Source organism: Podarcis melisellensis (genome assembly GCF_964234715.1).
Source record: "Podarcis melisellensis genome assembly, chromosome: 14".
Lineage (NCBI taxonomy): Eukaryota > Metazoa > Chordata > Lepidosauria > Squamata > Lacertidae > Podarcis > Podarcis melisellensis.
This window is the reverse complement of record NC_138546.1, coordinates 25,949,652-25,976,391: the sequence shown is the minus strand read 5'-3', so window position 1 is coordinate 25,976,391 and position 26,740 is coordinate 25,949,652. Positions and strand designations below refer to the sequence as shown.

Here is a 26,740-nt window from a genome sequence, read left to right as displayed (position 1 = left end):
GTGGTGTTAAGAGGAAGGTATAAGAGCGCAAGATCTGCAGAAAACACACATCCCATTCTGTCTAGCTGCCCTCTAACCCAATCCAGCCACCCAAGATACACCCTGACTGGGTTTACTTTGGGCTCTGAGGACGCTCCATTCCTGAGGCACTGTAAACCACTGTTAAACACATTATGGGCCACCTATTAGCAGACAATTATAGTTACGAACCTCCACCCACATAGAACCCCTTTTGCACCCCACTCCTTTGCATTCACCACTCATGGCAAGAACGCTTACGCCCAGCTAATGATCTAGATACCCTCCCACATATCTACTTGGTCCCGAGAAATCTCGCTTCTCAGGTGACCAAATCTGTAAGAGCTATCCACTTCTAAACGAAAGTCCAAGGCCAATCAGGACAAAACCAGTCAATGAAATAAACAACTATTTGCCTTTTAGAAGACATTTGAAGGCAGGCCTGTATAGGGAAGTCTTAAGGCTTTATGTTTTATTGTGTTTTTAGTATTTTTGGTGGAGCCACCCAGAGTGGCTGGGGCAACCCAGTCAGATGGGTGGCATATAAATAATAAAAAAATATTATAATAATTAAGAACACAGGCTGTTTCAGTCCTTGTTAGCTTCACTGCCCTCCCTCCCCTCCTCACATGGCCTTTCACCTTTTTCAATAGCTACTGCTCATATGTTAGGTCAGCATTCCCCAACCTTGTGCTCTCCAGATGTTTTGAACTGAAAGCCCCATCAGTCCCAGATAGGCTGGCTTGCTGTCCAAAACATCTGGAGGGCAACAGGCTGGGGAAAGGTGTTAGGTGATAACTTGTTTGCTACTTGTGCCCTCGCCACCTAACAAAATGTAGCCTCGCCACCAATATTTGCACATTGCTCTCTCACCACCCTGCTCCCAGATCACCATTTAGGTCTTAAGTGCCTCTTTCCCAAACCTGTTTGCTCATGTACAGCCCAGTGCACTGCATGGGGCCCTGGGGATCCTTTCCAACTCTACATTTATATGACTCTACTATATGCATTGCTGGAATAAAACCACATTTTAAAGATGTGTATGGTTTTGCAAGCAGCAAAACAGACCCGTCTTTTAACAGTTGAAATAGAAAAGTTTATTTGGGGACCTGTAAACATCCCCTACCAAAAAAAAAAAAATTCAGAAAACTTGTGAGACACAATGGCAAATCCGTCCTATGTTAGAAGGTGCATTTGAACCCAAGACAAAAGTTAACCCCACAATTCTTCAGCTATGCAGGCAAAGAACACAGACTTAAACCCACACATTTTTACCCTCCCAACACCAAGAAAGCACATGAACTCCCTCCCTACCCTGTCCCTCCCCTCCCAAGCTGCAAGTAGACATCTGCGTTTGGTCCTCCCCACTCGGTTGGAAGCAAGAGTTTGTTTGCTTGTTTTGAAGGGGTTGGGGGGATGGAAGAGGAAGACAACACACCATCAAACCATCATCAGCTTGGTTTCAAGGGGGAAAAATGGGCCTAAAAGCATGCAGGAGGCTCAAGACTATGAAACGTTTCGTCACATTTCCAGCACCACATTCCAACAACAAAATCGATCCAATGACACGCTCCGGGAGGCTCTCCCCTTGAAAGAGATCCGTCTGAAGGAAAAGCAACCTTGGGACGTGGGGGCGGCAACAGTTCCATCTGAAGACACAAAACACTATTCACTTGACACGGATGTCAGCTGTGCGGAAAGATGTGTGCAAGAGGAGACCGTGAGCAGACGTGGAACCGGGCAGGTCTGCTGCAGAGACCCAAGGATCCCTTCCAGTGATACAGTCATCCACACGCGCGCACACACACACACACCCCATGAGTGTGAGAAGCTTACACAGCTTTCCGATGATACTCCGGAGGTGCAACTTCATAGTCGCTTGCACTGAACAGCGTGGAAGAGTTCTTTGCTAGGTACCTGCGGACAGGGAAGGACGGGGAAGGCAACAGGCTTGAATCTCACATGGAAGCCAAGTGCTTGGGCTTAGTGACATATACATATACATATATATATATTTGCTTTCGTAGATTTTCACGGGTACAGGAATGCAGGTTTTGGTGTCCTCGGGTGTCTTCCCGTGTAAAAGTTGGGGTGTCTAGGCGACGTTTCGACGAGGTCTCACTCGTCATCTTCAGGCTGGTGCTTTCGGCTTCTTGTTACTGGAACAAGTTCCAGTAACAAGAAGCCGAAAGCACCAGCCTGAAGATGACGAGTGAGACCTCGTCGAAACGTCGCCTAGACACCCCAACTTTTACACGGGAAGACACCCGAGGACACCAAAACCTGCACATATATATATATTATATATATTATAGTTGATATCTGCCCCACCCAGTCTTTGGAAGCCTTATAAGAAGCTGTGAAACAGAGGAGCTTCTAGGACCAAGGTGAAACTGTCAAACTCCCTTGTTATTTTTGTTGTTAGGTGTTATTAATGTAATATTACTATAGTACTGAAATATTGTTATATTTACTGTTGTGAGAAAGTGGCATACAAATAGCATATTTTCCCGTGTATAAGACAATGCTTTTTGCTTAAAAAAAATAAAAGGCAAAAATTGGGTGTCGTCTTATACACGGATAGTGAATGCGGGGGTGGGGGGATGTGCAATTAACGGCAGCAGCAAGCAGGAGATTGGCAGCGGCGATTGGGCGGGTGATTGGTGACTGCGGCAAGGCCTGCTGGTGATTGGCTGTGGCAACTGGGCAGGCGATTGGCAGTTGTGGCAAGTGGGCGGGTGGGCTGTTGGTGGCGGCGAACAGGCAGACAATTGACGGCTGCGGCACGGTGTGTGATTTGCAGTGGCTGTGGGAAGCGATTGGCAGTGGCGGGCAGGCGGGTGATCAATTGGTGGGAGTGACCTCCCCCACCCCCAAGAAAAGCTAAAAAACTTAATTTTGGGTTTTAAAAAATGGGGGGCGTCTTATAAATGATGGCAGACGGATGGGTTTGGGGAGAGGATGTTGCAAAAGAGTCAAGCTGTCTGAAGAAGTGTGAAGAAACCTCCTGACACTGATAGATGTTTGTTTGGCCCTGTTCCTCCTCAGTTCTTGTTGTGGATGTTACTTTTGCTCTGTCCCATAAGGCCATTGCTTAGTCATCACCCGACTGTAACGCTCTACACATGTGTAAAGCTAAAGTGAGGGAATGCCTCTACATAAGCCTGTTTAATTTATAGGCCTGTGGACTCCACTGCTGTGTTGTTCTGACCAAGCCATCTCAGACATCACAACTGGGTGTGGTTGATTTTAGAAAATCCACAACAGTGTCCAATCTTGGTCTTATTGTGTTAGCTCGGCATTGCAAGGAATGTGGAGACAGGCATACAAAGCCAGCTCACAGCTCCGTCACATGTTTCCCCTCAGCCCCACAAGCCCCCCTCTTGCACTATTTTGCAGAACTAGGACAGAAAGCCAGAACACCCCTGGGCTGTGCCTTTAAGCAAGGAGGAAAGGGAAGCTCAACTGCTCACCCAGGCAGACAGAAACCTCTGCACCTACACAGGTACCACTTCAAACTAACTCACACAGAAATCTAGCATGTCAGAGAGAAGGATGCTGGTATTAACTCCTCTCCAAAAACTTTGTTTTTTCATATTCAATGATCTCTTTTTCTCCCCCTTGTGGGAGGAAACATTTCCACCTGCCCATATTAAGTGGCAGAGTTATGTTATGACTTTAGACAGAAGCAGCGTAAATCCTAGCCAATATGTTAATGTGCCAGATTAGGATCTGGGAGGCCAGAGTTCAAATCCCCACTCAACCATGAAGCTCACTGGGTGACCTTGGGCTGGTCACTTACTCTCAGCCTAACCTACCTCACAGGGTTGTTGTCAGTATAAAATGGGAAGTGTGAGAACTATGTAAGCAACATGAGCTCCTTGGAGGGCAGGTGGGATACAAACATAATAAATAATAATAATAGTAATAACAGAAATTCCCAGAGGGCTCACTGCCTGTTGCAGCAAAAACAAGGGGGCTTGTGGCACTCAGAAGGATTTGAATTGGATTCAGAAGCTCTGCAAGGGGGCAGATTGTGTTAGCAGCAAAAGTTTGTGGCACAGCAGTAGACTAGGTCAGATCACTAGGGTGGATCCTTTGAGATTTGGCCCATTAAGGGCTTGCTGTATCTATGCTGCCTCTCAAAAGCCTGAAAAAAATGCCACACTTCTCTAAATCCATGAGACTAAGAGACCACGGAAGAGGACTTCTAATCCTGTCCCATCATCCATCAACACTTCAGCTTGCCAAGAGATAAAAGCACAGTTCCTGGTATTACGCTAGAAGGAAGAAGAGCCCTGGAGGTGCCCACAACCCCCCATGCAAACATCTTTGCACGAAACACAAGCTCTCACAAGGACTAAGGTGCCTCTCTCAACTCGCCAGATATCAAACGTGATCCATTGTACATACTTTAGAAAATCGTGCAAGTAGTTCAACAGCAAGGCCAGACTCTTCTCGTCCAAGGGCGTGTAAGCGAGCATGGCTCCGATCCGGACTGTTCAGACGGTAATTTAAGGACAAGGGAGAAGACAACGTTAAGGGAAGCATTTGCACAATTCATAAAATTTGCCCGCTCTATTTCCAGTTGAGTGGTCCAGCCATCACATCATGCAGGTCATGACTGCAGCTGCCTTTTGAAAGTGACACATTAGTGATCCTAAGGCAGAGATGAAGTTTCAGGGATGCCTGGAAAGCCTCATGAGTCAGAAACAAGTGAGGAAGCATTTTGGAACACAGTGAAGAGTAGCACTTAGGGGAACTGAGGGTTATGAAAGGTCCACTTAGTAGGTGCTGCTAACCCCCAATATAGCCTGGGCAGTTTTGTCTAGCACAGTGGCTGGTACCACCCTCCAGGGGTGGCAACATTATCTAGAGGGGTGCTTAGAGGCAAGGGGGTGCTGGAGGTGTAATGGCTGTCAGGCTTTGAAAAGCTGGTCTCAGTGGATCATGTCCATCTGTTTAGTTGAATTAAACTAAATAGTTTCAATTGGATATTGAAAAAATACACTGTCACTGTTTTAAATTTGTTTGTGTTATCTTCCTTAGTGGGTCTTGCAAACGGCTATCCTGAGCAATGCTTTTTATAGGGCAGGGGGCACTGGGGGTGAGTTTATGGAACCAAAGGGGCAGCAGCTCCCCAAAGTCTGAGAACCACTGGTCTAATAGAATGATGCACCAGGATGGGGACCTCGCTGAATATTCTGCAACTCATTCTATGCTGCCCACAGTACTAGAAATGATTAAAGGCAGCAAAGGTATTTCGTATCTTGGGGCTGGAGGCTTCCACCCAAAGGAGAGCAATGCAGCTCTCAAGGCCTCATTTATGGGGAAATCACACCACATGCTCACTCACATGAACTTCTGCAATGAGGCCACCCTACACCCTGGGCCTCCAATAGCTCTTTGTGTTCAACTCTCAATTTTCCCCAACATAATTCTTATGTCTGTTATAATTTCCCCCCTGATTCAATAAATTGCTTTGTGCAGCTTTACGATGGGTTCAAAAACAACATGAATGCTGCACCTGTGAAGGAACAGTGCATGCATACCGGAAAGAGACGGCCTCGTTTGTCAACTAAGAAGTGGCTTCCACCGGCATTTAAAAGAACAGCCTCCTCATAAAAGTGCTGCAGCCACATTTGTAAAATGTGGCTGCTCCAAACGTTTCAAACTACAGCTCCCAGAAACCTCAGGCAGCATGGCTGTGCTCCCATCAGGTCTCAGCATGCTGGCCGGGATTGGTGGGAGTCGCAGTCCAAAGCGACGGTTATCAGGTTGGGAAAAGCCTTTTGTGACCCACAAACGATGTACATACCAAACAGCCGCAGGAGGTGGGGAGCTCCGTACACCTGTGACATCGGTGCATCAGGGTGGTCCGCTAAGATTTCTGCGTACTGCGGCCTCTCAAATTTATAGAGCAGCTGAGTGCCCAGCATGACGTTGAAGTACTCTTTGATGCCTGCCACGACTTCGTTAACAGCATATTCTCTGGTGCACAGCAAGAAAAATGCAGGGTCAGCAACAGCCGAAACAAGAATTCGTTATTAATTGTTATTAATATTTCATTTATACCCCACCCATCTCTCCAGGCAGCTTACAGCATATATATAGAGACAATAAAACATCAAACATTAAAAACTTCCCAATACAGGGCTGCCTTCAGATGTCTTCTAAAAGTTGTGTAGTTCTTTATCTCATTGACATCTAAAGGGAAGGCGTTCCACAGGGGGCTGGGGGTGGAAATGGACAAGGCCAACAAACCCTCCTGCTCTGGAAATTCTAGCTGTCACCTCATTTCCTGCTGACCTCCATCTGTGCACATCTGCAGAGTGTTCTCAGCAGCTGGGAACCTCCAATTCCTCCAATCCCTGGCTGTGCTGGCAGCTGAAGCCTAACAACATCTGGAGGGCCACAGATATTCTCCACCCCCTGGTGTTATCTGCTCTGCTCTCAGGCTGGCCTTTGCATAAGAACATAAGAAAAGCCTGCTGTTCCCCAGCATCCTGTTCTCACAGTGGCCAACCAGATGCCTGTGGGAACCAAGCAACAGACCTTCGGGCATGGACATCATCCCATCCCCTTTTGTGTGTATCAGAAGCCTATCTTAGCAATAAGCAGTTTGTGGGGGGCATGTGTAAGTGCTTGCATAAAATAATGATCATGCAGGCAGGGCTATTGCTTTTTTAAAAATTAAAGAGCACCTAGAATTTTTTTCGACACTGCACAAATTATCTTTTTCTCATGGTAGGGGGCTTCAACACTCCTAAGAAAGCTGCCTTGACTGGCACAACCTCCTGGCCTTCACGGCAACCTTGAAACTAGGCAGTCACATTATGGACTAACTTTTTTGCTCAAAGCATGATTCTGGTGACACTGTGATTGGCATATTACCACGCTTTTGCCATGATTGGGCTATTGCCAGATCAAGGCTGGGTTGGATCCAGTTGGCCTCTTCAGCACAGCAGAGAGAGCTTGTTCGGATGGCCTCAGAGTGTTACAAATTCAGTTGTGTCCTGGAATGCTCCAGGAAATGTTTCAGGATATTACAGTGGGGTAAACTCTATAAAATCCCTTTGTGGATAAATGGAGTCAGGAGTTCAATGGGTCAATTGACCAGGGTCGCTTCCTGGCACCCTCTTCCTCCAGGTTCACACAAAGCAAGCCCCCAAATACTTCACCTCAAACAGGGCTGGGGGAGAAGAGAACTACTGGAGGCATGGCTGCAAAAAACCCCAAAACCCTCATGCTGAATTTGAGCCAAGCTTCCTGCAGGACTGGAAGGGGATATTCAAGATAGTGTGTTTATATTTCTTTTTCTTGTTCTAAGCTGCTTTGAACAGCTGTGAAGCACATACATGTCTCATGCAAATAGAGCCAGTGCAGCAAAACAGTTGGATATCAAACTAGGACCTGTAAGAGCCGGGTTCGAATTCCCCACTCAGACATGAAGCTGACAGGGTGCCCTTGAGCCAGCCACAAGGTTGTTGTGGGAATTAAATGGCCGGGGGGGGGGGGCAGCAAGTAGAACCATATATACCACCTTGGGCTCCTTGGAAGAAAAGAGGGTATATAAATGTAATAAATAAACAATAGAGAGTTTGAGGTCAGCCTCTTCATATCAAAGGACCAATACTTTTGGCTAGAGATACTCCACAATGGGCCATTCTGATTAGTCCCCACAACGCCCCCTCCTCACTTGTTATCAGTGTTCCCTCGCGACTTCTTGTAGTTTGCGTAGTCCTCCAAAATGGAGTCAACGTTCTTCTTGGCAGGAAGGTAGAAGAGCTACGGAAGAAAGCGAGAGGTGCCTAAGCCAGAACAAAAAAGACTGGAGCTAGGAGAGAGGTGTAACTCCGTGGAACCTCTTCTTTCAAATTGGAATAAACTTGCACCTCCTTTGCAACCACAAGACGGGAAGGCTGAAAGTCGCTAACTAGCCTACGAGGGAAACCCCCACTATGCTCTTTAGAAGTAAAATGTGCGGGAGCCATCAAGGGCCACCAGGTTTTCCACCTGCCTTCGAGCAACCCGCTGCCTGGGACCTTGTGAGGCAAAGATGCTTCTTACATAGCTGTCAACGTTTTCCTTTTCTTAAGGGAAATTCCCTTTATCCGAATAGGATTCCTCGCAAGAAAGGGGAAAAGTTGACAGCTATGCTTAAGTATTCCTGCCTTCCCTTAATATCTCTGTAGGGAATGTTCTTTGCCTTTTTGGAAGGTGCATGGATGTGTTTAGTTTGTAATACTGCTGAAATGTTTTGAAATTCTATCAATTGTACTTGCATTATTGTATTTTTATGTGTCTTGGGAGCCTTTTTGGCTGAAAGGCAGCTTACAAACAAACAGTAATATCACATTACATTACAACCAACTCAGGTTACTGAAGGTGCTTAAAAATAAGCAGTCCATTTAGTAACACAATTTCAGAGTTACCTGCTTTTGCCGGGTGATCAAATCCCAGTCATCCACAAGCCACGGTTTCAGCTCCTCGGGTATTTTTACCTTGACTTCAACCCTGTTCATAAAAGTCTCCTCCTGAAGAATAAAAGACACAAAACCTGCATTCGGATACTGGCACCAAGCAAAGAACATTGGCAAAAGAACAGAAAAGGGCATTTATTTATTATTTTTTACAGTGTATCAGTGAATTTAACAATATTGCATCTCTGTATTCAGAGATGTCCTCACTAGCAAGATCCAAGGAACTGAGAACAGACCTTGGCACTGTGACGGCAGGACACAACCATTCAGAAGCCTGCGCAAGGAAGAAAACCTCAATTGTCTATTGCCAGCCCTATAGGGAGGGCTGCCAAGTGTTTCTTGTGGTTCCATGAAGACACTTACAAAGTTTCAAGGAGCCACAAAATATGTTCATTGCTACTCGATACAAGCATTCACGTATTCCCACAAGCTGCGTTTCTTATTTGTTTCATAAAATTTATACACTTCTTGATTGTAAAAAAGAAAAGAAACCACGTATCAAAGCTGTTTACAAAAATATAAAACAATCAAGAAGAATTAGCAGGAATATTTTAAGACTTTTGAAAAGTTAAAAGAACAATTGACTAAAAGCAAATTAAAATTCACACCAGCATTCAACTTAACTGTGTAGGGTTGTCTAAGCAAAAATGTTTTTAACATGCGTTGAAACAGTACAGAGAAGGCACCAGCCTAGGGTCAATTGGCAGGGAGTTCCAAAGTGTAAGTCCTGTCTCACTAAGAGTTTTTACAGATGTGGAACATGTATTATGTGGCACCTGCAACAACAGCAGTTCCACTGATCAATGCAGTAAATTGGGCATATATGGTGTACGGAGATATTGCTGGTAAATTGGTCCCAAGTTGTTAAGGGCTTTGTATACTAAGAATAACACCTTGAACTTGGCCAGGTAGTAAATTGGCAACCAGTGCAGATCTCGGAGAACAAGTGTTATATGCAGACAAGGCCTCACTTGTGTCAGCAATTGTGCTGCAGCATTCTGCACTAACTGCAGCTTTCAGATCAAGGGCAAAAGAAATCCTACGCAGACCGACTTGCAGTAATCCAATACTGAAGTAAGGGATTTGGAAAAAAAATATTATTGCCATCTATCCCCCTTCTTTGTGAAGTTGCCCAAAGGCTGAGATGGATCCAAAACATCTTGGACATTTTTGCTTTTTAAGACTTGCAAACTATTATAACTGTGTAATGACTGCAACCCAACAAGGGGAACTCTACCTAGAGTCCCGGACAGTCCAAAATACTTACACTTTCAACAGTGGGATCTACACGAGCCCTTTTCTTCCTGGGAGGCTGAGGGTTTTCATTAGTGCTGCTGCCTTCACCGATTCCAGGAGCTACACAAACAGGCAAGAGAATCACTGTTGTGGTTTTAGCTAAACATTTTACACAGATGGCAGTTCACACACAACACACACTCGCGGAAGGGGTCTACTGGACAGAAGCGGAAATCAGACACACACACACACACACACACACACACACACACACTGCACCCCAATGTTGTGGCAGCCCCTTTAAAATAGTCACTGGGATCCCGGATGCAAACCCCATTTTTTAAGTTGCTCAGCATTGCTAAGAACTGCTTTGGGGGTAGCTCCAGTGTCTTGAGTTAATTGAAGTGATTACAAAGTTTTTGATTGACTTAAAGATGCATCCAATTGATTGGGCAATGCTTTTTAAGAAGTGTTACATTAAAACTTTTAATACTAGCAGACACTAAAAGAGACTTTCCCTCTCTTGTGTATGAGGAAAGACCCCTGCTTCAAGCAAAACCTTTTTTAAAAATAATAATAATAAAGTAACTACTGTTTCATTCAGAGAAAGCCATATTCAGTAGTCTAGACACGCAGATTTAATCTGGTAGCTGATCAAAACTCAACTAAGACTTCTAGGGCTGCCACCTGATTAGAGTAGTTTTTATCGCTCAATGCAATTAACTGCTTCTTTCCCCTTCCCCTATTATTTTTTTTAGGATACCAATATAAAAAAAAATCAGGTTCTAGCAGGATGTGCATTATAGTAGGGCTGCCTTTTAATGCTTGTTCATGTTTATGTAGAGTGGGCAGCTTTGAATAAATTACTGCATCAGAATAACAACAGCAGATTAAAAAATTGCCTCCAAGTAACTAATTGAAAGTACTACTGCTGCTGCTCCCAGATTCTATGAGCTTCGATTTTGGAGCCAACACACTGGGAGGGCCATCTTTTCCTTAACCCTTTTTGCTCTTACAAAAGTAAGGTGGGGCCGGGGGAGAAATGTTGGCAAAACATTGAAAATCTAGAAGAACGTCATGCTAGATAAGAGTGGGCAACTCAAAAGAGGTGCTCTTACTTTTCTGTTTGTTCTTTTTGGTCTTCCTGCCAAAGGGAAAAGAGAAACTGTTATTGCACATGCAAAGCAAGTATAACGCCAGCACTTTTTTAAAAAAAGTTCCTTCTTCTAAGCCCAATCACTTGATCTGTAAGGGACTGACCAAGCCACAAAGCACAAGGCCCAGTGTTGAATGGAACATCATCCACGCAGGGTAATTCAATGTGATTAGGCCTAATACGGAAAGGACAGGATTTGGCATATGTAGAAGCTGCATTCCCAGCATTTGCTATAATAAAGGAAGAGCTACGTGCTTTAAATTTTCCGCAAAGCCTAGTATCCTTCCCCCGTGACCAGCCATACCTGCAGCTGCAAAGGCACACCAGAAATGTACACTGCCTTTAAAAAAAATAAGGTGTAGAAGCCGCCTCTTTCACCCCACCCTAATAGCTGGAAGCATGGCAGACCAGCCAACCACCTGCCTTCATGATTTATAAAAGAGCACAGCTACAATTCTCATCAACATCTGAAAAGGTTAGATCACTGCAGTGTGTTACACATGGGGCTTCCTCTGAAGACGGTTCAGAGACCTCAGATAGTGCAGAATTCAGCAGATAGCTAGCTCACTGGGGCAAGACAGACTGAGCATATAACTACAACCCTGGCCCAACTGCATTGTCTGCCAGTTAGTTTCTGGGCCCAATTCAAAGTGCTACCTTGATCTATGAAGCCTTAAACAGCTCAGGACCACAATATCTCAAGGACCACCTCCACCCATAAGCACCGACCCAAATCTTGTGATCATCATCATTATCTGAGGCTCTTCTTTGGGTGCCTCCCCCACAAGAGGTCGGGAGGGTGGCAACAGGAGAACAGGCCTTTTCTGCGGTGTCTCCCTGTTTGTGAAATGCTCTCCCCAGGGAGGCTCGCCTGGCACCTTCATTACATATATTTAGGCACCAGGCAAAAAAATTCCTCTTCTCCCAGGCCTTTCGCTAATTAAACAATCTATGGCCTTTTAAATGGGGGCAGGGAGTCATTCTTTTATTTGTTATAATAACATAATACTATGTTATGTATTTCCATGTTTTTATACTGTAAATCCTATGATCCTTGGATGAAGGGTGGTATATAAATTTAATATTAAGTGGAATATCCATATGCAGCATCTGAAAATCAAATCCACACATCACGAGTGACCGGAGGAAGTACATAAAGGAGCGATCAACCGAGATGGTGATGGTTTTTTTATCATGAAGAACACCTTCGAGAAAGTCCAATGAATTAAGTACTGCATAAATTGTTATTCCACCAGCTATCTCCAGGTAGGATATTCCATTACAGTGGTACCTCAGTCTACAAACAGTCCTGTTAACAAACTATTCAGACAACGAACTCCGCAAAACCGGACGTAGGTGTTCCGGCTAGCAAACTTTGCCTCGGAAGATGAACAGTGGAAGGGCACCAGCGGCAGGAGGCCTCAGTAGGGAAAGCACGCCTCGGTTTAAGAATGCTTTGGTTTAAGAACGGACTTCCGTAACGAATTAAGTTCGTAGACCAAGGTACCACTGTACTCACATAATATGCCTATACATCATTTTTCAGAGAGAGAGAAACTTATAAATCTACACAAAGCAAGGAAATCTGGATTTCAGGATGAAGATCCTGGCGTGACAATCCATCCTTAACTCACCGCGTCGATATTGCAGGGGTCTCCAAACCGCAAACTGTATGCGCTCCATCTCGTCTGAAAAATCTAGGCACAATGGGGGTTGAGTTAAGGAGAGAGTGTCAGACCCGACACATGGAACCTTTAAGAGAATGCACTTCAGTTCAGCTGGAAAAGGCAAGACAGCTTTTAGAGGAAGTTAAAGCCCCATTCAACAAGTGTCTGGAGGGTGGGAAGCCTACCGGGGCTGACATCTTCCTCCTACCTTGAATGCTATTTTGTCATATCTGGGCTCTGTTATGTACACTATTCATCCATCCATGGAAGCAACACAAGATTGAGCCCAGGCTTACGCGGATCATTGGTGTTATTTTCTCAGAGGACACTCGGAGAAGCCAGCAGGCCCCCCTCCCGAGAAGGACAAGGCTAGTTTCCTTCAAAATGCCAGCTGCACATCTCACCACCTGCTCACTTAAGACTGCTCAACAGTAAGGGAAAGAGCTGGGCTCAAAAACTCCTGCAATACTGTAGAAGCCATGACTGCCTAAAGAACGCCTATTGGACCATTCAAAACCCAGCCTCTTGGAAATCGTGGCAAGCTCGTTTCCCATCACAGTTCTTCATTGGAAAGCAGTTTCCTCAGCACTAAAGTTACATTTTCCAAAGCAACATTCCACATGTACCAAAAGTACAGTTTTAAGCTTTGGAAATATGCTTGCTAAGATCTTCAAGGCCAAAAGATTGTGGGGGAAAGCCTTTAAATTAAAAAAGAATAAAGCAGACAAAATAGTTTCTTACACTTCAACATTTTTCTGCTGGAGTCCGGACGTTTTTTTCCCTGGTGCGGCCCCTCTCATCTTTCCTTCTGCATACTGTTCCCTTTGAAAAAAAAGAGTCATCAAAACAGGACTTAATTAGAGGCATCTCTATGCCTCTATAGCACAGAAGTATCTCTGCAACAGAAGCCCTGCCTGTCTTGCTATTCTTAACTGCCAGTGCAACCAGTTAAAATTTAACATTGGGAATGTCCCTAAGTATTGCACTGAAACTGTGGCATCCTGGTCTGTTCCTCTTGCCCTGACAGTGCCCATGCTGCATTTTTTTCCAACAGTGTTCTATGTTTATATATACCCGCACAGAATGTGAGCTCCATCCAGTACGTAGTTCAGGACAACACAGAAGGCATTCCATAGTGTATGTTTAAAGCAATTTGGGGGTAAGTAGATTATAGCTCCAAAGAGCTCTCCTGCCTGAGCAATGAGAGAGAAGGGCACCTTCTCCCATACTAGGTGAAGTGAGTTCTACAAAATTCACACACACATAAAATCCATATAATACATATTCAGGCTGCAGGGGAGAGACTGTGCTGAACCCTCAAGGGGCTGTCTTTCCCATTTGTCCTGCCCTCCGCACCCCAGCCTGCAACTCTTATAAGGAAGAGAAGCAGCTCCCCAAGAATTTACTGCTGCTCTCTCTGCTAGCTTTGGGGGCACACCCCTTTCCCTTTTGGCAGAGGCAATAATGTATTTATCTTTTTAAAAGGTTTGCTGTTTTAAGTTTGTGTTACATTGCAAAGGCCAAAGGTTCCCCACACCTTTCTTACACAAGAATACAGAGACCCATGTAAAAAACCCCACCAACCACTTATTATACACTGGCCTGGCTTAGTTCCTCCATTACTAGGTAATACTCACTGATTGGCCTTTTGAAGTTCTTTCTGCTTTTGCAGATTGGTGTCCACGTATTTGAGCACTCTGCTTTCTGGAACCCATTCATCCCAGCTGCAAGGGAAGGGAAGAGTTTTCAGGGGCTACATAACAAGAAGCCCACTCCCTAGCTGTTAATCCAGTGGCTTCACAGAAAACCAATGAACTTTATCCATTTACCGTATTTTTCGCTCTATAAGACGCACCAGACCATAAGACGAACCTAGTTTTTGGAGGAGGAAAACAAGAAAAAAAATATTCTGAATCCCAGAAGCTAGAACAGCAAGAGGGATCGCTGCGCAGTGAAAGCTGTTCTGGCTTCTGTGATAGCTGTGCAGCCTGCGTACACTCCATAAGACGCACACACATTTCCCCTTACTTTTTAGGAGGGAAAAAGTGAGTCTTATAGAGCAAAAAATATGGTATTAAAAAAATATTTATAGACAGCTATTTATAAAAACTTTGCTTTTCCGACTTGCAGCCCTGCCTAACACAGGGCTACAGGCACAAGCGAGTGGATTTCTCCTAAGTTTTGGAATCCAGGTATTCAATCAATTCCTGTAGAAGAAAGAATCATTGTACTAGCTGTTGTTGTTTTCTTTAAGAAGCACTTTAAAGTTAGCTGAAAACTACATTCCAGGAGAAAGTTTGGGAACGCCTTCTGATTGGGCGACAGGATTATGACCTCATGGTTTACCATCCCCAGCTATTACTGATCATTTTGCAGCTAATTCTGCGGGGGTTTTCACATACACCCACAGGCTTTTTCAATCGCTCTGTTGCCACTGATCAGGCCACCAAAACCTGCCAGCACTTCCACTGTGCCTCTCCTGCCCAATCCACTGTCACTTCTTGCAGGCCACAAAAACCTTGCTTTGGCACAGCAGGCCTTTTGAGGCAGGCACAGGCTTTATTATAGTGGGAGCTTAGAGAGGGAGGACACGTAAGTTACTCCCTTTCTCCACAACCACCTTGGGAGTGTGTGTGGAGTGGCTGAGAATAGATAGCAAACAGCAGCCTTCAGGGAGGACTGTTAGATTGGAGTAAAAAGAGAGGGTGTAGTCGGATGCCTTGATTGTGGCCCACATTGCTGGGAGAGCACCGCATGGGAGGAAAGCAGGAAGGTGCCCTGTAATCTGTGGGCAGATCAAGGCTCCTTTTTTGTATCAGCTTAAACCTGGCAGAGAGGGGAGCAGCCTTCAACTTAGGAAATTTCAGTTAATATTTCCAAAGAATAACTAGTTAAACTTGGGGCACTGCATGAATTTAGACAGTGGTTTCTTTTTTTCCCTTTTTCTTCTTTCTGGTAAATTATCAATGTCTGCAGCAGGAAACATAATCACTAATTAGCATGTAATTCATCTTTTTCCTATACTGGTGCCACTTTAGCTCCTGTCAGGCCCAGCCAGCACAATTGTGCTCCCACCAGCCCATGCATCATACAGTCATGTTGCCTGGGCTGATGGGAGTTGTAGTCTGAAACATCTGGAGGATGCCAGAATGGGGAAAGCAGATGTGAATGAATGCAATTATAGCTATGATACTGAAATTAGAGACTTAGGAGGAATCCCCATTTCACATTCTGACTCACACCACCTATAACTGTTTCTCCAGCAAGAGGTGAAGAGCCAAGAGCCTTCAATAATTCACAAAGTTGCGTTTCCTGGGGTTTTTTGCTCAAAAGCCTCATGACTGTGGCAGTGAGTAGACAAGGTTGACTTATGGGTTCAACACTATTATTATTTTACTAATCTTGAAACTTCAAGCACATCTGAGACCGTTGCAATAAAATAATCAATACACAAAAATATAAACACATAAGAAAGCTGAACAAAATGTGTGTGTGTGTGAATAAAACAGATCAACTGAAGTAAAAAAAGCTTAGGAAAATAAAATAGGTATCTGCCTGGCACCAAAAAGATACCAAAGCAGGTGCCAGATATTCCTCTCTGGGAAAAGCATTCTAAAGTCACCACCACAGAGAAGGCCCTTTCCCCTGAAACCACAATATGTCAGAAAAACCCAGAGAAGAGCCTCTTCTGCAGATCTCAATGTATTAGCAAGTATATGTGAACCCATACAATTTTCCAGGTATCCTGGCCCTAAGCCATGATGGGTCTTAAAAATCAAAACCAGCACTTTGAGCTGGGCCCAGAAATAATTGACAGGGAGCTGGTCGTGTTGGTGAAATGCTGGCATCATAACAGCTGTCCTCAGTTGCTCATCTAGAAGCCATATCCCTGAACTAACCGTAGTTACCAAAACACCTTCAGGAGCAGCTACACACATAGTGTGTTTTGGCAGCCTAGCCCAAAGGATGACTGAGGACAGGCTGCCATCTGCTTTGGCTGGAAATGCCAGGGGTGAAATCCTGCAAAGATGCTGCACATATTTTGTACTGCCCCAACTTTCTGACCTTAAACATTAGTTTAAGTTGCCATAGAAATGAAGGAACTTTAACCATTGCTGTTCATTGTATATTGATTTTTTTTGGTTTTAATAATGGTTTTGTTATGATGGTGGCTATTTGATTGCCATTGTCACAAGCCATCCTGTGCTCCATTTTGGAGAAAAAGTAGGATATATACCTCATATCAAATACAGGTTTGTTTTTGTTTCGTTATCGTTACTTAAAAATAAATACTCACTTCTTATTCCAACCACTGTAATGTATGAAGTATTTCACCTGTTTGTCCTTTATAGCAACCTTTACACACTAGAAGGAGGAAGAAGAAAGTCTGTCAACAACTTAGCAAGTCCACATGCAATTCAGAGACTTTTATGCCACTCTGGGCCAGATTAACAGTTCTTAGGCAGCCTACAGGGTATTTAATTGCCCCAGCCAAATCGGGTCCCTTGCTGTGGCAAGATGTTCTGGGAGTTTCCCAGCATGCAAAGTGCGAGCCCATCCTGCTCCTTGCAGCTGGGGACACGGTGGCTGCCCAGAGGGCACAATGTCCCCAGTCACTCGCCACACAGGCTGCCTCTCTTAGCATGAGGAATACGATACCATCAGTACTGCAGAAGGACTTCAAAAGGAAGGCAGGATGGAGCGGACCAGAGAAAGGGAGCCGGGCTGCTTGTGGCTGCTGTGTTTGCACAGGCTTGCTTCTGTGCGAGAATGCTGGCAGAGGAAAGCACGGTATGTGAATCAGGCCCTTTGGCTCTGGAGCCCCAGAGCAGGTTTTTTTGTTTGTTTTGTTTTGCACAGCGCACGCGTCCCCCACCACCACCCCTTAAATCCAGCACTGCCGTGGGTGGGTTAACGTCGTCTGCCACAGCAAACTACAGCCAACATACCTTTGCTTCGTAAAGAAGAGGTCCATGGAAACACAGCACCCGTTCACCTGTGAGAAAATTTCCATTTAGTAGGAAAAGCAGGCCTAGACGCACACGCACCACACAAACACTGAATAATATCATCATCGCACTGAAATGAAGATGCAAGGATCCGTTAACGTTCATCTTATTATTTCAGCTCCTCGTAAGAGCTTGGGCCAAGGTACGCAGAGCTGAACCACCATTTTGCTCAAACTGGACTTCCCATCCACCAACCCAAATAAACACCACATGTTCAAAAGCTGGTGTTTCTGTTGACGAGTGCAGAAAGGGCTTCCAAGGCAACATATTTTTGCTTTCAAAGTTGAACGATAAGACACACAGAAAAATCAGAGGATTTTTCATCTGTGCCTTTGAAGCAATGCAACTTCCTCATCAGAGATTTGGGTTGCACAGGACGCCAACACCGCCCTCTGTGTGTGTGTGTGCGCGCACACACATGGATGTCCTCATTTTTATGTTGAAATGCACAGAGTACCAAACCGTCAAGTAGCAATCTGCCTCCCTATAAGCTAAGAGGAAGACTTATTTGAGCATTGCTAATTAAGGGTGTCCAGATTCCGGGACCTACCACAGGGGCTGATCCTGTCCCACACCAAAAGAGATGGCACAGAATGCCCACCTGTGCTCAACCCACATGCACAAAGCCTGGGCTAGCAACTATTGTGCAACGGAGCTCTGGTGCCCACAGCAGAGGGTGATGCCTCTGAGCAGGATGAGGGCATTTGCAGGCAGAAAGCGGAGAGTCTGGCTCCTGCAGCTGGGCCAGCTGCCCAAAGGTGGTCCACCGCATAGCCCACCACCCTCCTCTCACAGCGGCCAACCAGGTGCCCCTAGTAGGAAGCCTTGAAGGCAGCAGGACCTCCAACAGGGCAGAAGCAGCTCTCCCTGCCACAGGGACCCAAGAGCATCACTGCCTCCTACTGGGGGGGGGGGGGGGACACATAGCCATCGTGGCTAGTAGCCATTATGACGAGTAGCCATTATGACTAGTAGGCAATGAAAGACAAATTCAGGTGTGTGTTGGGTTCATTCTCCTCGGCCTGACCCAGCAACCAGGGTCTTCCTCAGAGGAAGGCTGAGCCGCAAGACGCAGACAGGGGAGGGGGGGGGAAACACCCCCTACTGGCTCCCTCTCCCCCCCCCATCCTGAGGAGTGGGGAGGGGGAGACAAAGAGAAGAACCCGAGGGACGGTTTTGCTGCCGGGAAAACGGGCTCCTGTGCATGCACTGCCTGCCTGCCTGGGGTGGGGAGGGGGAGGCAGAGCGGCCGCCGCCGCCCCCCGCCCGGCTCTGGGCGCCCCCTCCTCTCCCTCTCCCCCGCCTTTCGCGGTTGGAGGTCCGTGGTTGGGGGTCTCCGGCAGGGCACCCCCTCCGTCCCCGGCTCGACCCTCCCTCCTGCCGCTGCTCACCCTCTTGGAATTTGGGTTTGGGGTCCTGCTTGGGCGCCATTTATAAGCGACTCCTCCGCCTCCCCCTCCCCGCGGGGGCTCCTCAGCTGCGTCGCCGCATTATGGCAAGAGGAGGGGAGCCTTCGCTACGGCGCATGCGCGCGCACGGGATCTTTCCACGCCTGGCTCTTCCTCTTCTCCCGGGGCATGCTGGGTTTTGTAGTCTTCGGCGGCGGCTCCTCCTGCTTCCCGTCTGGTCGCCGCTGCGCCCGCCTGCCTGTCACATGAGCTGCTAAAACAAACCTCCTTCTTTTTAATTAGCCAATGGGCAAAAGAGGCGCGCTCAACGTGGGGCTCGAACCCACGACCTTGGTATTAAGAGTCCCATGCTCTACTGACTGAGCTAGCCGGTATTAGCACAAGTCCTTCAGCCTGGAATACTCCAGCCTGCAACCCCTGATGCTGCTGTCTGGCTTCAAGCATGTGGCAATGTTGGTGCTTTCACTGTTTTCTTTTCAGCTTAAACATTTTTGCTTAGACATGCCAGATGATCAGAAAGTTCATTCAAGTTTTAATCTACTCTTAGTCTATTGTCAGTCTCACTTTTAGAAAGTCTTAAATTGTTGTTGTTGTTTTGTCCTAGTGATACTTGAATTGTTTTATCTTTTTTTTTTTACTCCTACTGAGGATGTTGAATTTATTAATTTTTTTACAGTGAAACAGTGTATAAGTTTTATGAAATAAATAAAATCTCTGGGAGCTCTGGATCTGGGATAATGTCAGAGGTTTCCCAACTGGCCAGCCAGGTAGCCCACATAATCTTGTGGGGGGGGGAGGAGTAGGGTCAGAGATAATATAAATATGTCTATATTTGACAACAGGGTTAAATACAACATGTATTTTATTCATTTATTAAGGGTTGTATCCTATGCTAGTTCCACCTAGAATAGACCTCATTGTCGTTAGTGAACCTGACTCTCTTAGGTTCATTAATTTACTGGGTCTAATCTGGGCTACAACCCATAATTTCCTTTCCACACAACAATTGGAGCTGCTAACCCATCTGCCCCACCTTCCCACACCACAGATTCAGGAGCAGGTACATCAAAAGCCCTTTTCCTCCATCATTGGATCTGCCAGTCAGGAGAGGGGTTTGTTGGGACTGGGCTGAAAGACTAGCCTCAGAAAGCCCTACCCACAACTGCAGCCTTTCCATCATGCTTTAGCAGAGAGAGGGAGGTGGGGCCACCGGACAACCTCACCAGCACAGCAGAAACACCACTATTATTTTCTCCTCCAAATTTTATCATCCCAACTCTTGTGGTTGCAATAACTCTGCAACTAAAAAACACACGTGCCTGAGCTTGCTTTTTTCCTCCTCCCTCCCAACCCCTTTCCCTTTCGTGTCATGACTTTTAGACTTCAAGCCAGCAAGCAGTCTTGTACGTTGCTCTGAGAGCTTTTTTAAGCTGAAAAGCAAGGTTTAAAATGCTTTGAATAAGTAAAAATAAATAAATAAATCTAGGTAGAATGGGACTTCAGAACTCCCACCCACCCACCCTACCCCACTTGGAGGCATGGAGCTGTCCATAGTGCTGGTTCTGATGCTGCCACCTAGAGGGGAAAAGGCAAAGGGGCAGAGATTCCATTCTGCCCCAGGGGTGCTGAGGCAGTGGAGATAAATGTCCCATGCTGAGGATTTCTTGTCAGGACTATAGGATTCCCTTCCCATTCCAGGCACCAAGTCTCTGAGGAGTCCTTGCACATAGAGAGGTGTGCAATTTGGCTGCTTCCTTCTCAGGATGGCAACTAGGGAAAAGGTAGGGTGTTGTGATGCCAACTTTGAACAGAGCAGCTGGCTTTCATATTTCCATTGTGACACTGACTACAAAGGGTAAAATTAAAGGGACCCCTGACCATTAGGTCGAGTCATGGCCGACTCTGGGGTTGCGGCACTCATCTCGCTTTACTGGCCGAGAGAGCCGGCGTACAGCTTCCGGGTCATGTGGCCAGCGTGACTAAGCGGCTTCTGGCGAACCAGAGCAGCGCATGGAAACTCCGCTTACCTTCCCGCCAGAGCGGTACCTATTTATCTACTTGCACTTTGACGTGCTTTCAAACTGCTAGGTGGGCAGGAGCTGGGACTGAGCAATGGGAGCTCACCCTGTTGCAGGGATTCGAACAGCCGACCTTCTGATCGGCAAGTCCTAGGCTCTGTGGTTTAACCCACAGCGCCACCCGCGTTTCCCACCAGATGGCACCCTTGTTCCAAGACAGGGCTCAATGATGGACTCCGTAAGCAGGAAATAATATAATAATGGGCTCAGTGAGCAGGGAATGATAGCCTATGAGAACATTGAAACTGCATTCCCAGATCAGGCCAGGAGTTCTATTTCCAATAGAATAAAGTAATCCAGGTGCCTTTGGAAACCCAAAGCAGTGTGTGAAACTGATTTAAATAAATGGACACAATACCCAAGTGTTTCCAGCTTCTGAATGGACAGGCAAACCACATTTTATCACTACTGACTGCTTTGGTGTTCCAAATGCTCAGCACTCCCTGTTTCCATTGCACCTCTGTCTCTGGAGGCAAAGCTACAGCCATAGTTATGGTTTTGTAGAATTGTAGAGTTGAAAGGTACCCCAAGGGCCATCTGGTCCAACCCCTGCAATGTAGGAATCCCACCCACAGCCATCCCTGGGTGGGCTCGAGTATTTGTTTTATTTGTTTGTGTTATGGAAAAATTAATAAAAAGCATTTAAAAAAACAAACTCAAGGTGTATATTTCAAGGTCCCACCCTATTTTTATGCATGGAAGTTGTGTTCTTTAAAAAAAATAATTAAATGTGCTTTAACCCACCCTGGGAATATAAGTGGGCAAAAAATAGATTAACAAAAGTAATAACAACAATAATGATATTTATTATGGGAAGAAGCATTCTTCCCCCGCCGCCCGCTCCTCCAAGCCAGCGACGTGCGTGGTTCTCCTCCCTCTCCACTTCACCTGCACAACATCCCTGCAAGGTGGGTTCCCAGCTGATGGGCAGCGACAAGGTCAAGGGGCGACCCTGGCTGCGGCGGAGCTGCAAGACCCCGCTTCTGCCACGCGGCGGCGCAGTTCCGGCCGATCTCCAGCAGGCGGCGTCGCAGGGCGGTCCCGCCGGCCAGGCTGCCCGCCGTGGGGGCCGGAGAAGCGGCGGCGGCGAGCGCGTTCGCGTCGTGCAGCTGCTGCCTCCGGCCAGGGCGCGAAGCCGGGAGCCGCGGGCATGGAGGAGCAGGCGGCCGGGCGCCCCCCGCCAGCAGCCTGAGGACGCCCCCCGGCCGCCGCCTGCCCAGCATGGCCCTCCCGCTGCTCCTGGTGGCCGCCCTGCTGGCCCGCCGGGGGGGCAGCACCGAGAAGCCAGGTGGGTGCTGCGGAGCGGGGTAGGGAGTCGGACTGTGCCGCCTGCTTTTCTCCCTTGGAGGCTTCGCCTGCAGCCCCCGGCTCCTGGCAGGGAATAGTTCCTATTGCATGGGGAGGGATGCAAAGCTAGGGTGCTCGGAGCATGCACAGAGTGCCTTTTCAAGAAGGGCCGGCGGAGGCAAAGGTGCAGGAGGAGACGGTGCCAAATCGCGGGCTGGCGGGGCGGGGGCAAGTCGCGGGTCCCGGCTCAAGTTGCAGCTTCTTGCCGCAGCAGCAGCAACAAACTTCTGTGCATTCCTTTGAAAAGATCACTGCCTGCCATCTAGACTTCAGTGGGTGCTTTGGATGTTTGTGGACTGAATCTGGGCAAAAGGCTTCTTGGAGCAGCGCCCCCCCACTCCCCAATTCTATTGTCTCCTTGGAAATATTTGTGGCAAGATTGTGGCGGTGGGGGGGGGGGGGAGCTGGGAGGCTCTCCTCCTCCTCCTCCTGGCATCCGGCAGCCTGTTTTTCGGGGGGGGGGGTCTCCTTTGTAGCAACCGCTGGGCCTTCTCCGAAGAACGGAGGAATCTATCTCAGCTTTTCTGGAGTCCCAATTGAGAAAGCGGATAGAGAAAAGTTTTTCTCCCCGCCTTCTAACATTGGAACTCACGGTCAGCCAGTGATGCTGAATTTTGGAAGATTCAGGACAGAGAAATCAGGATCATCTCCCGCTCTTGGCTTCTGGAGGACAGAGTGGAGGAAACTGGAGATTTCTCTACCTGCACTCTCAGGTGCTGGGCCAACCAGAGCTTAGGTGATAAAGCTTTGGAAAGCACAGATTCCCGCTTGTTGTTGTTTAGTCGTGTCCAACTCTTCAATTCCAGCTTAGTAGAACAATAAAACTGTAGAGCTGGAAGGGACCTCAAGGGTGTCTCCAGGGGCCTCTCGAAATCTCTGGGCGAGGGACCCCAATGTTAAGGGGCAGAGAAGGCTCCTGACAGTCAGACTCCCCGATCGTTCCTTCTCCATGAGCCTCAAGTGCCATCGCCTTTGGCACCTTGGCGTGACCCTGCTGACGAGTCCAGCACATCTTCCTTCAGCTTCATAACCTTGTAGGAAAAAATGTGCCTAGGCATATCCTTGCTGCGACCATAACCCTGGTTTAAGGTGCTACTTAGCTCCTAGCTTTTATATCTCAGTTTCTAACACTGGCCTCACAACTGCCTCATTGGGGCAAGATCTGCTGGGAAGAGTTGCGGGGCTCAATAGGCCTGAGCTAGGTTGTTTCTTTGAATAAAGAGTTTACCGACACCTTGTGAGTTATTGCTGACCAGCTTCTGGTATAAAACACTTGGAAGGTGCCTTGTTGCCACCTTTGAGGGACTGGCCCTTCCTCTTTCCAGATGATCATTCCAAAGTATTTCCTGCAGGGGTTGGATCTGTTGACGCACAAGATCCTGGCTATGACGTCGTTCACCCCGTCAAGGTGGACGAGCGAGGCTTTTTCCTCTCTTACAACCTGTCCTACCGCTCGCTGTACAAAAGGGCCATCTCCTCGAGGAATCGCCCGCTTGCTTTCTACAAGCTATACCACCGAGGGCAGGAGCTGATGTTCAACCTGAGCCTGAACAGCCGCCTCCTGGCTCCTGGCTTCGTCAGTGAGAGACGGTTTGGAGGCATCGCCCACGCCAAGATCCAGGCTTCCAAGCAGAACTCGTGTCATATGATCGGGTCCGTTCAGAACCAGGAACAAGAAAGTGGATTGGCTGCTCTAAGCACCTGTGATGGGCTGGTAAGCATCATGGACTCTTTGCATCTTAAGATGTAGAACCATCGGATCGTAGAATTGCAGAGTTGCAAGGCACCCAGTGGGTCATCTAGTCCAACCCCCTGCAATAAAGGTAAAGGGACCCCTGACCATTAGGTCCAGTCGTGGCCGACTCTGGGGTTGTGGCGCTCATCTCGCTTTATTGGTCGAGGGAGCCGGTGTACAGCTTCTGGGTCATGTGGCCAGCATGATGAAGCCGCTTCTGGCGAACCAGAGCAGCACACAGAAATGCCGTTTAACTTCCTGCCAGAGTGGTACCTATTTATCTACTTGCTCTGTGATGTGCTTTCGAACTGCTAGGTTGGCAGGAGCAGGGACCGAGCAACCGGAGCTCACCCTGTTGCAGGGATTCGAACCGCCAACCTTCTGATTGGCAAGCCCTAGGTTCAGTGGTTTAACCCACAGCGCCACCCGCATGCCTACCCTGCAATAGCCATCTTCAAATATCTCAAGGGCTGTTTTTTCCTACACTGGAGGGCAGGTCTTGAACCAATGGCTTCAAGTTACAAGAAAGGAGATTCCAACTAAACATAGGGAAAAACCTTCTGACAGTAAGAGCTGTTTGGCGGTGGAACGGTCTTCCTCTGGAGGTTGTGGACTCTCCTTCCTTGGAGGTTTATAAGCAGTGGTTGGATGGCCATCTGTCAAGGATGCTTTAGCTGAGATTCCTGCACTGTAGAGGGTTAGACTAGATGACCCTTGGGGTCTCTTTCAACTCTACAATTCTATGATTCTGGTGCCTTCCAGGTGTTTTGGACCACAACTCCCATCAACTCAACATCATTAGCCCCAGCCAGCCTGGCTGTGTTCTCATCATGACTGGGACTGATGGGAGTTGTAGTCCAAGACACCTGGAGGGCACCAGGTTGGGGAAGCCTGGCTTAGAAACTGACCTGGTGGCTTTGATGCATTGTAGAGTTGGAAACTTCCTTAATGGCAAGTTATAAATGCCGCTGACCTTCAGTGCCACATCCCTCTTTTGTTATGTTTTTGTACAACATCTGGTTTGGCGATTGTTGTTCGGCGCGAGTAAAGGTAATTATAAGTCTCGTCTCCTTTGCAGATTCTTTTTCCTTTTTTTTAAAAAAAGTAATGTTTTATTCTTAGATATTGTGATTAAAGGAAACAAACAAGACTCCTGCATGGCGTGCCCTGGAAAGCTTTGCAGAAGAGATCATATGCAACACACATGAGATTCTGAGACCACTGATGTTGGGAGCCTCATTCCACTCTCAGTGACGGTCCAATCCTGAAAGGTTTTATTATAGTCAGGTTTATTTATTTATTATATAACAGGTTCCTGGACTAGATAGGTCATTGGCTTCATCCTGCAGGCTCTTCTTATGTTATTTGCAACCACATCTGCAAACTTTTTGGAAACTGATGTACCGTAGTGATGATGACTCTTCTCGTCTCCAGAAAGGAGTCTTCCGGCTGGCTAACGAAGACTTCTTCATCGAGCCACTGCCTGAGAGCAACTCCAGGGAGAAGGCAGCCCATCCCCACAGGATATATAGACGCCACGTCCCAGATTATGAGGCCGAAGAGTTTATTTCGGTCGTGAGCACGAAACAAGACAGGAAGCAGTCTGCCGTTGTCAGGATGTGTGGGGTCCAAGGTAACTCCCCCCTCCTCCTGGTTCACAAATGATTTGTTGGCTGAAGGAAGCTTCCTAATGTGTTAGCTTGCTTACTTTCCTCCGCGAGATTGCATGCTGACTTTGTTATTCGAAAATTCACATTATATGTCGCCTAGATGTGACATTAACGGCATGAATGCCGCTCACATGAATGTACGTGTCAATGTGAACAGCAGTTGTGGGTGAGAAAAGCAGAATTAAGTCTGTAGCGGGGGACTTTTTATCCAGAGAAATGTTGAATCTTAATGAAAATTACTGGGGACATGTTTTCAGCTGTGGCTCTGCTAAGTAGACCAGGGCTGGTTTTGACCCTTTGAGCTCTAAATACAGACCTGGTACCCTCCAGATGTTTTGGAGTACAACTCCCATCAGCCCCAGCCAGCATGGATGAAAAGAGAACTTTAGAAACAATACCCCTGCATAAAAAAAGTAGAAAAAATATGTTTGTGCTGGCTGGGGCACGTGGGGGTTGTAGTCCAAAACATCTGGAGGGCACCAGGTTGGGGAAGGCTGTCCAAAATCTTTTGGACACAATTCAGAAGAGCATTTTCTGCATTTTTGCAGGGGAGTTGTTTCCAAAGTTCTCTTTCCAGCTGCCTAATTGACCGTGACCGCAGTTCAAAGGCTGGAAGAGAGAGCGGGGATTGTGTGCGAGATGGTGCAGCCCTGACTGGGCATCCCCCAAAGGGCAAGGTTTTCTTCATGCCATGCAGCTCCTAAAAAGCTCCATCTATGTTGCCGCTGGGGGAAAAAAGCCTCTGGAGCAAATTGGGAGATGTTCTCTGTGGGTTTTGATCAGTGGCGTAGCGTAGGTTGTCAGCACCCGGGGCAAAGCAAGTAATTTGCACCCCCTAAGCCGTGGATTTGCGCCCCCTAACCCTACCCCCCAGATATTGCGCCCAGTGCGGCCGGGCCCCCCTGCACCCCCCACGCTACGCCACTGGTTTT

At 47.1% G+C, this 26,740-nt stretch overlaps 2 protein-coding genes and 1 long non-coding RNA gene across 6 annotated transcripts in view; 2 read left to right on the top strand and 1 right to left on the bottom strand.

Moving 5' to 3' along the window:
• Nucleotides 1–26,740, top strand: part of LOC309356999 — a 401,715-nt gene that overhangs the window by 303,363 nt on the left and 71,612 nt on the right. The window lies entirely within an intron of this gene.
• MORF4L1 (mortality factor 4 like 1) lies at nt 1,092–19,116 on the bottom strand. Of its 3 annotated transcripts, XM_081888738.1 has the most exons (13): nt 18,961–19,116; nt 17,510–17,556; nt 16,858–16,925; nt 14,198–14,284; nt 13,302–13,382; nt 12,528–12,590; nt 10,856–10,881; nt 9,769–9,857; nt 8,454–8,555; nt 7,718–7,806; nt 5,837–6,009; nt 4,432–4,516; nt 1,092–1,935 (listed from the first exon to the last, which is right to left on the bottom strand). In XM_081888738.1, the coding sequence occupies exons 1-13, from the start codon at nt 18,998–19,000 to the stop codon at nt 1,851–1,853; spliced, it is 1,035 nt and encodes a 344-aa protein (XP_081744864.1). In that variant the 5' UTR covers nt 19,001–19,116; the 3' UTR covers nt 1,092–1,850. The 3 variants fall into 3 exon arrangements, with proteins under 3 accessions (XP_081744864.1, XP_081744866.1, XP_081744865.1); XM_081888740.1 differs by lacking the exon at nt 17,510–17,556 and having other exon boundaries at nt 18,961–19,109; XM_081888739.1 differs by lacking the exons at nt 17,510–17,556; nt 18,961–19,116 and adding an exon at nt 17,220–17,333.
• ADAMTS7 (ADAM metallopeptidase with thrombospondin type 1 motif 7) overlaps nt 22,178–26,740 on the top strand; it is a 65,470-nt gene continuing 60,907 nt past the window's right edge. The window contains exons 1-3 of one of the 2 annotated variants that reach the window (XM_081888373.1): nt 22,178–22,344; nt 23,729–24,117; nt 25,573–25,771. In XM_081888373.1, coding sequence (XP_081744499.1) covers nt 22,278–22,344; nt 23,729–24,117; nt 25,573–25,771 — 655 coding nt within the window. In that variant the 5' untranslated portion in view covers nt 22,178–22,277. The remainder of the gene's footprint in view (nt 22,345–23,728; nt 24,118–25,572; nt 25,772–26,740) is intronic. The other variant, XM_081888374.1, reaches the window with a different exon arrangement.